The sequence below is a fragment of the Orycteropus afer genome, unplaced genomic scaffold (genome assembly GCF_000298275.1).
Source record: "Orycteropus afer afer isolate SDZICR_OR568_19922 unplaced genomic scaffold, OryAfe1.0 scaffold00167, whole genome shotgun sequence".
Classification (NCBI taxonomy): domain Eukaryota; kingdom Metazoa; phylum Chordata; class Mammalia; order Tubulidentata; family Orycteropodidae; genus Orycteropus; species Orycteropus afer.
Window position 1 is genome coordinate 4,775,695 of NW_006921754.1, and position 9,553 is coordinate 4,785,247.

Here is a 9,553-nt window from a genome sequence, read left to right on the forward strand (position 1 = left end):
GTTTCCGAGGCAGTATCACTACGGAAGTAGGATTGCCCAACCTTCCTTCCGAGGAGTGGCTGGTGGGTTTGAACCGCCAGCCCTCTGGTTAGCAGGCAAGTGTCTTAGCCACTATGCTACCAGAGCTCCCCCATTTTCCTTAGGCAGCTTTAAAAGCCTTCTCCAATTCGTTGCTCATTTCTCTCCTCTGAATACAGACTACTTTTCCATACATTCTCCCAGTTTTCAAATATCAGAGACTCTCTCTATGCCATCTCGTCAATACTGTCTTTACTCTAATATCAGTAGTTAACTTTCCCCATGTTTAAGACTTAACATACTTAGTAATATAACCTCTTTAGGGAAAAGGGCTATGTTTTAATGTTTTTCTGTCCCCCATTTATTTTTTAAATACTTGTGTATACGTCACCTACAGTCAATTAAATGACAGTCTCCTATGGCACAAGGAAGTAAGTTCATCACTAGAATAATTATAATTTGAAAATCAGCTATTAATTTTTACTGGTGCAAATAATGACATAAAGAGGAGATATTACATTACCTCATTAATCTTGTTAAGGTGTTTTGCATGAACATACATAAGGCCACTCCATCCTTTAAATAAGCATAAACATGAAGAAATTAAAAATAAAAATATTTTCAGGATTCAGAGTAATGAAGTACAAAATATACCTAATTTTTTAAAATGAGGTTACCATTTAAATCTCTTTGATGCTGTCCGAAAGGCAAATGATGCAATATTTGAGTTCTGATCTGCTAGGGTCCTCGCACTCATGTGTGCATGAGCTCTTGCAGCAAAATCTTAGATTTAAGAGTCAGATCATGTATTTCAAACAATATGGAGTTCTACTCAGTAACTCAGGAAGAAGAGGCATATGACATATCTACCTATTACTATAAACTGCAATCCTTTAAGATTACCAACATTAAAAAAAGGAGAGGAGGACAGGAAAAATTGTGTTAAGTTTTGATTCTTTGTGCCTTTCAAGCTTTTACCTTAGGAGTGTGCACAAATTGCAGATTTCTTTAACAAATTTCTTAAATGAACTCTAACTCATGGCCTCTTCTTCACCTCACGTGCTAACTTCAACCCAGTGTAAAATGGCCTTCATCATTCTCCCAAAGACTCCCCCCTCAAATGTTTCTAATGATCTCCTATTTGTCAAATTAAATAGTTTTCTCTTACTTTCATCTTTTATCTTTCTATAACATGTGGTACCCTTCTTTAGCAATTTCTTTAATTTGATACTTTATCTTCTTGATTTCTAGTGACATTTTCACTCCTGATTCTCTTCCTATCTTTTTGACTGTACTTTTCTACTTTTCTTCCTTGGATCATCTTACTCAGGTAATCTCTAAATGCATGATACCCCACGTCCACTATATTTTTTCTTTCCTCTCTCTTTTATCTAAAATTCATCTTTGGAAGTTTCATTCACTTCCATTGTTTCAATTACTGTTTATTATGTAGAGTCTCAAAAGCTACTAGACATTTCCACATTCTGCCAACACTTCAAACTTAACATGGCAAATCCAAATGAGAGAGAAAGAAGACCAAGTTTGAATCTTAGTGTCACCATTGAATAGCAACAAGAACTTTAGCAGTCTGAACTACAAACTTCAGTTTTCTTATAAACAGGGTAAGGACCTAGTCTATTTGATTTAAAGGATGGTTCCAAAACCATCTGCTGTTGAGTCGATTCCAACTCATACAGACTCTATAGGACAGAGTAGAACTGCCCCACAGGGTTTCCAAGGCTATAAATCTTTACAGGAGCAGACTGTCACATCTTTCTCCAGTGGAACAGCGGGCAGGTTCAAACCACTAACCTTTTGGTTAGCAGACATGCACTTTAACCACTCTGCCACTAGGGCTCCATAAAGGATGGTTGTTATTGTTGTTATTATGTGTCATGGAGTTGGACTCGCCTTGTAGCAACCCTTCCTGGGGTTTCCGAGGCGGTATCACTATGGAAGTAGATTGCCCAACCTTCTTTCCGAGGAGTGGCTGGTGGGTTTGAACTGCCAGCCTTCTGGTTAGCAGTCAAGTGTCTTAGGCACTAGGCTACCAGAGCTCCCAAAGGATGGTTGTTAGAAGGATGAGTATGTATACAGACACTCTGTAAAAGATTATATAAATGTTAAGACCTCTTAGTTAAAATAAAAAAAAAAGTCTTCTGGTCAACAAGGCTCAGAATTTTGGTATCACATTTGATCCTTATATTCTTATTAGTTACTAAGTACTAACTGAATTAACAGAAGTACTAAAGGAATTGAGAGAATCCCTCTCAACTCTTCCTTTGAAATATTTCTAACATCAGTCCCTTCTTTTCTATTTTCTTCCCAACATTTCTTTCTTGCTTCCTAATTAGTCTCTTTGTATTGTTGTTTCTCTCCCTCTCTCCTTCTCTCTGTAATATATCTAGCATGCTGATAAACTATTACCAAAAGAATAAAGCCCAAATTCCTTGGCAACACAACATGGACCACCTAATCCAAATGATATCACCAGCTTCACTGACCATCTACATCATTCAAGCACTCTACTTCAACCACAACAAACTATTTGCCATCATGCTATCACTTTATACTTATTGTCTCCATGTCACTGCCACTATTTGGAATCACCTGTTCTTGCCTCTATGTATTTCAAGAAATGCCCAGATCAAAGAATATATTTCTATGAAGCTTAACTAAATTCCCCAATAATAATATCTCCTGTTTCCATGGCCTTTTCACTTTGTACCTTAACTATATGCTTACAGATTGTCTTTTATGAAGTTTTATGAAATGTTTGGATTCATTACAAGACACACATCTACATGATAGGGGTTATGGAAGATAATAATAAATGAAATGTGGTCAAAGTCTCTAGTCTTCAATAATCTTATTGAAGAATGAGGAATACAGAAATGCAAAAAGTATCAAGGCAGAGTATAATTACTATAAGAAGTGCCTGAGCAAATTGAGAGGAGTGCCAAAGAAGACAAAATTCATTTCAATTGGGGCAGAGGTGCAGGCAGCTGAAAGGCTTCACAGGAAAAAGAAATGGCATTTGCTAGGTCAAGGCAGTAAGTTCCTTGAGGTTGACAGGATATCTTCTTTATCCTTTTATCTCCCTCAGCAGCTAATACAATGTCTTGCCTATACTAGGTACTTTTTTAACTTAACTGAAACAAAAGAATTTTAGCTGGACAACTATGTTGATTTATAAAACAAATACAGCCAAGGAAAGATAAAAACCATGATGGTATAAATTTCCTAATTTAAAGCCTAATCAGGAAGGTCAGTCTATATCACAATGTGATAAGAACCTTAATGTAAGTCCAAAAAGCTAAAATGCTTTAAAAGTAGAATGACTTGTATTCTATTAAAAACCTCTCCAATAGAGTCTTTCAAATTATCTCAGTAATGTAATTTAAATAGACCTTTTGTTCAATTACTAGTTTTAGTTTACTTAAAGTTCTGATACAAGTATCTAAACATGGTAGAAATGAAAGTGACAGAGGTATCAGCCTGCATACTGTTAGAATTTTCATTCGAAGATTAAAACCACGTAAAAAATATTTAGAGGCAGTATGGAATAATGGGTTAAAGAGCATGAAAATAAACAAACAACAACAATAAAAAAAAAAAAAAAATCCCAAAGTGAAACCAAACTGCCTGGGTTTGAATCAAATTAGGTTTGAATATAACCCCTTAACTAGCTAGTTTAACCTTGGGCAACTTACTTAACATCTCTGTTTCAGTCTCCTCTGTCTGGAAAATGGTACTGATAGTAGTACCTATATCATTAGGGGGTGGTGGTGGTTGTTGTTGTTATTTGCCATGGAGTCGGACCCGACTCACAGCGACCCCTTCTTGGGTTTCCCAGGCAGGATCACTACAGAAGTAGACTGCCCAACCTTCCTTCTGAGGAGTGGTTAGTGTGTTTGAACCACCAGCCTTCTGGTTAGCAATCAAGTGCCTTAGGCACTACACTACCAGAGCTCCTCATTAGGGGATTAGTAATGACTAAATAACCTGGCATAAAAAGAGAACAAAAATGTTACCTATTGTCATCATTGCAAATATCAGTAACAGCACTGGAATTCGTTTGGGCCTTAAAGGTGTCAAAAATAGATTAAATTGTACTGGCCAACATGACCTAGGGAGAAGGTCAAAAAGATTAAATAAAAGGTCAAAAAGGAATATCATAATGTGCTTTAAGCCACTTTTATTCTGAGTAGAAAAATACCTGGCCTGTAAAAAAGTATTTTATTCTGAAACCATAAATGAGCTTCCTTTTTGTTAAATGTATTAATATCTTCAAAATACATGCAAGGTTTGTAAAGAAAATAAAAATTACTTATCTATATATGAGTAAAGCTAAAATAGAACTGTGTAATACTAGCAGTCAATAGAAAGAAGTCAGAGAAGAATACTGGGGTGACTGCAGATATTAAGCCACAGAGCACTAGGGGCAATGGACTTACAGAAAAGTGACAAGGGAAGTCAGGGGCAAGGGATACTATCTTTAAGCTAGATTAAGAATATAAAGCTTTCCAAAATGCCCAACTTTTCCTTGAAGCATTATACCCATCCCTGGCCAAGCAGGTAGGTTTTTATTTTCCTACATCCTGAACCTTATGATTGGATTCTGATTATTTCTCTCCTCTGTAAAAAGACTTTTTGTCGTCTCTATAGAGTATCTGTGGCATCATTCTTGTAACGGGGTTAAAACTTATATTAGCTTATTCTATTCTATTTTCTGTCTCATAACATTTTAGGATTAATCTCTGTGTTATGCTAATCCATAACCTGGCCTCTACGTTCTCAACTAAAAATTAAAGCCTAGAGGGACAGTTTAAGCTTTCTCTGGCTCTTTAAACAAAGGATTAAAACCAAACCAAACTCACTGCCATCGAGTTGATTCCAACTCATAGTGACCCCCTTTGGGTTTCTGAGGTGGTAAATCTTTATGGAAGTAGACTGCCCTGTCTTCGTTCCACAGAGTGGCTGGTGGGTTTGAACTGCCAACCTTCTGGTTAGCATTCAAATGCCGTAGGCACTCTGACACCAGAGCTCACTTCTTAAGGAACTTACTTTAAAAAAAAAAAAAAGAGTGACAAATACAGTAAAATGCTGATAGTTGTTGATGCTGTTATGAGGACAGCATCTATCTTTCTGTTGTTGTTAGATGCCATTGAGTTGTCTCCGACTCATAGCGACCCCATACATAGCAGAATGAAACAATGCCCAGTCCTGTGCCAGCTCCACGATCCTTGCTATACCTGAGCCCATTGTTGTAGCCAGTCAATCCATCTTGTTGAGGGCCTTTCCCTCTTTTGTTGACTCTCAACTTTACCAAGCACGATATCCTTCCCCAAGGAATGGTTCCTTCTTACATGGCCAAAGGAGGTGAGATGAAGTCTGGCCATTCTCGCTTCCAAGGAGCATTCTGCCTGCACTTCTTCCAGGGCAGATTTGTTAGTTCTTTTAGCAGTCCATGGTACTTTCAGCATTCTTCACCAGCACCACAACTCAAAAGCATCCACTCTTCTTCAGGATATCAGATAATGTATAGCACTGGGCAAATAGGTTGCAAAGGACCTCTTTCAAGGGCTGAAGAGCAAAGATGTCTCGTTGAGGACTAAGGTGTGCCTGACACAAGCCATGGTATTTTCATTCACCTCATATGCATGTGAGAGTTGGACGATGAATAAGGAAGACCAAAGAATAATTGATGCTTTTGAGCTGTGATGTTGGCAAAGAATGGTAAAAGTATCATGGACTGCTAAAAGAACTAAAAGGTCTGTCTTGAAGGAATGCAGCCATAATGCTACTTGGAGGCAAGAATGGCCAGACTTTGTCTCACATACTAAGGTCATATTGTCAGAAGGGACTATTCCCTGGAGAAGGTTGTCACGCTTGGTAAAGTGGAGGGATGACCAAAGGAGGGAAGACCCTCAATGAGATGGATTGATATAGAGACAGCGGCGATGGGCTCAAGTACAGCAACAATCATGGAGGTGGCTCAGGACTTGGCAGTGTTTGGTTCTGATGTGCATAGGGTCACTGAGTTGGAGAGGACGCGACAGCACCTGATAACAACTTGCAAAATTCTATCATGCAATCTCCAGTGTTATTTCTATCACCAAGGCCAAATTTTCCAACTACTGGTGACTCTTCTTTGTTTTCAACTTTTGCATTCCAATCACCATTGATAATCAGTACATCTTGATTGCCTGTTTGGTCAATTTCAGACTGCAGAAGTTGGTAAAAATCTTCAATTTCCTCATTTTTGGCTTTGGTAGTTGGTGCATAAATTTGAATAATAGTAGTAGTAGTAACCAGCCTTCCCTGCAGGCGTACGGATATTATCCTATCACTGACAACATTGTACTTCAGGACAGATCTTGAAACATTCTTCATGTTGATGAATGCCATGCCATTCCTCTTTGTTCTGGTTACCTACTGCCACTCTGACAAGAATATATACCACAAATAGGATAGCCTTAACAAACAGGAGTTTATTCTTATAATTTAGAGACTTTAAAAGTCCAAGTTCAAAGTGCCAGGTTCTAGGGGTTAGGTGAAAGCCCCTCAACCTTGGGGTCCAGCCCTGCCTCCTACTCTCAGACCACTGGAGCTAGAGGCGTTTCTTCACTCAGACAGCTACTAGCTGCTGAGGCTAAGCCCCAAGGTTGGCAAGTAAAAAGGCACAGTCCAGATGTTACCTAACCACACAGCAGGCCATTAACTTAAGCCCATTTTAAGTCCCAAAGTCATCAGAGCAGAGCAGGCTGCTGAACAATGACACAGCTACATGCAGGGTCCAAGCATGCCATAGGCTAGAGACCATTCTCAAAGCTTCTCCTTATATACAGGAAGCAGACCACATGCCAAAGGCAGCTACCCAGCTTCTCCCAGTAGATTCCACCATGGAGTTGATTACCAGTCTCATCATGGGGAATACTATATCCAGCTGCCCAGCCACTCAACCAGGCCTAGCCAAGTTGACATACAAACATAACCATCACACTCTTCAATATTTCATTCTCAGTATAGTAGATCATAGGGTTGTCTGATTCAAAATGGCCAAAAGCAGTCAATTTCAGCTCATTAATGCCTAGGATATTGATTTTTATGCATTCCATTTCATTTATGACAACTTCCAATTTTCCTAGATTCATACTTCATATATTCCATGTTCCAATTATTAATGTTTGCAGCTGTTTCTCCTCACTTTCAGTTGTGCCACATCAACAAATGGAGGTCCCAAAAGCTTTGTCATTAAGCTGTATCATTAAGGTCAGTTCTATTCTGATGAGGCAGCTCTTTCCCAGTTGTATTTTGAATGTCTTCCGAACTAAGGGGCTCATCTTCCAGCACTGTATCAGACAGTGTTGCAGGGCTATTCATAAAGTTGTCCAGTAATGTATCAGTGTTTCTCTGCTATTCATAAGGTTTTCCCTGGCCAATTCTTTGAGAAGTGGATGGCCTCTTCTTTCTTCCAGGACTGTCTCAGTCTAGTAGCGCTGCTGAAACCTGTCCACCATGTGCCACCATGCTGGCATTTGAAACACCGGTGGCACAGCCTCCAGCCTGGCAGCAACACACAAGCCTCCACAGTACAACGAACTGACAGACAAGTTCATCTCCTTTAGCTGTTCTAAACCTCTCTGCCCTCCCTCTACCTGGATCCAGCTACCATCAGCCCTGCTTTCCAGCTTCCTGCCGTGGGTGTGTGCTCTGCCCCTCCCCTTACCTGGATCCATCCGCAGTCAGTCCTGGCTTTTTGGCTTCCTGCCTTGGGTGTGGGCTCTCTTCCTCTCCTTCCCCCTCCCCTAACCTGGATCCAGTCGCCATATGGCTTTCTTTCTAATTTTGTTTATTTTTGGAAATTTCATTAATAAAAAGCTTTCTTACAAAAGTATGAAAAATATAGTGGCAAAACACCAACAAAATTATTTTTCTAAAATGTGATTTAATAAGTACTTTAAGCATTTTTAATATAATTAGGATGAAATGTAATCCAATGAGTAAAATCATCATATAGTCTAGTTATATCATTGTCCTCAGAAAAGAAAAGCAAATTTACTAAATAAGCAGATTCTAATGATGCATCTCCAATAACAAATAAGTATGTTGGATAAGAAAATCCTTACTGAGAGAAAAACTAACTTAAGTCATCTTGTTGTTGTTATATGTTGTGGTGTCGGACCCGACTCATAGCGACCCCTCCTTGGGTTTCCAAGGCAGTATCACTATGGAAGTAGATTGCCCCAACCTTCCTTCCGAGGAGTGACTGGTGGGTTTGAACTGCCAGCCTTCTGGTTAGCAGTCAAGTGCCTTAGGCAGTATGCTACCAGAGCTCCTTAAGTCATGTTAGGGGCCCCATAATATCTTAGCTGTGAAGGGACAGATTATATGTATAACTATCTCATACACATGTATGACTTTCAAAAGTCCAAGGCCATTTTAAATTTCAGTTTACAAATATTTATGGAACTAAAAACAGTATATGTAAAGTTTCTGATAATTATTTTTCATGTAGCCTGTAACTAGGACCTTCACATATACTGTTTCTAGATTGTTGTTTTTTTTAAAATCATCATGTGATTTTAAATACTCCATACTTTATACATTTTGCTGTTTCTTAAAATTGTCCATGTTATGGATTGAACAGTGTTCCCCCAAAACATTGGTTGGAATCCTAACCCCTATACCTGTGGATGTAAACCCTTTTGGCAATATGGTTTTCTTTGTTATGTTAATCAGTATAAGGTGTGTCCTATACATAATCTGAATTAGAAGCTCCTGGAGGTACATGAATCTGTAAGTCCACCCAGAGGAACATCAAAAGAAAAGGGCTGGCGATCTAACTCTGAAAAACCAGCCCTAGAAAAATCATACAGATCTCCATGAGGCAGAATCACCTTGACAGCAACTGGTTACTCGTATCTTCACAATAACCATACAACTAAAATTAAAAGATCTCAGCCAGAGATTCTGATTAATATGTAGAATCTACTTTCATATAGTACTTGCCTCTGGAGTTCCTAGTGCTTTCACAGCATTCAAATCAGACCCTGAGGAGAAAGTACTGTTTGCCCCACGGACAATGAGGCCTATTCCCTCTGTCCAATTCTCCAATTCAATTACTTTCTCTAGAAGTTGTAGCATCATAACACCTGTTAGACAGAAGAGGGGAAAATCACAAGCACATATAAGACATTAGAAAATCCAAAATAATTTAGAAACTGAAAGATGTCAAACAGGCCTCTTAGGTAATACACTTTACAAATATTTACATCTCTTAAATGTCTACTGTGTTGGTACTATGGATTGTACAAAAGAGGTATATGTGACAGTCCTTTCTACTAGTCAGCTTATAATTTATCAGTTTTATCTATCTACGTATCTCACAACAATTGAGTTAAGAAATCACACAACAATTATCATACTTACCTTGTTGTTGTTATGTGCCGTCGAGTCAAACCCGACTCATAGTGACCCCTCCTTGGGTTTCCGAGGCAGTATCACTACGGAAGTAGGATTGCCCAACCTT

General features: G+C 38.8%; 1 protein-coding gene across 1 annotated transcript in view; it reads right to left on the minus strand.

The window, feature by feature from the left end:
* ECHDC1 (ethylmalonyl-CoA decarboxylase 1) overlaps nt 1-9,553 on the minus strand; it is a 42,887-nt gene that overhangs the window by 17,670 nt on the left and 15,664 nt on the right. Inside the window, exons 2-3 of the mRNA XM_007946607.2 lie at nt 9,034-9,176; nt 542-594 (exon numbers count right to left, since the gene is read on the minus strand). Of these exons, the coding sequence (XP_007944798.2) occupies nt 542-594; nt 9,034-9,176 (196 nt within the window). The remainder of the gene's footprint in view (nt 1-541; nt 595-9,033; nt 9,177-9,553) is intronic.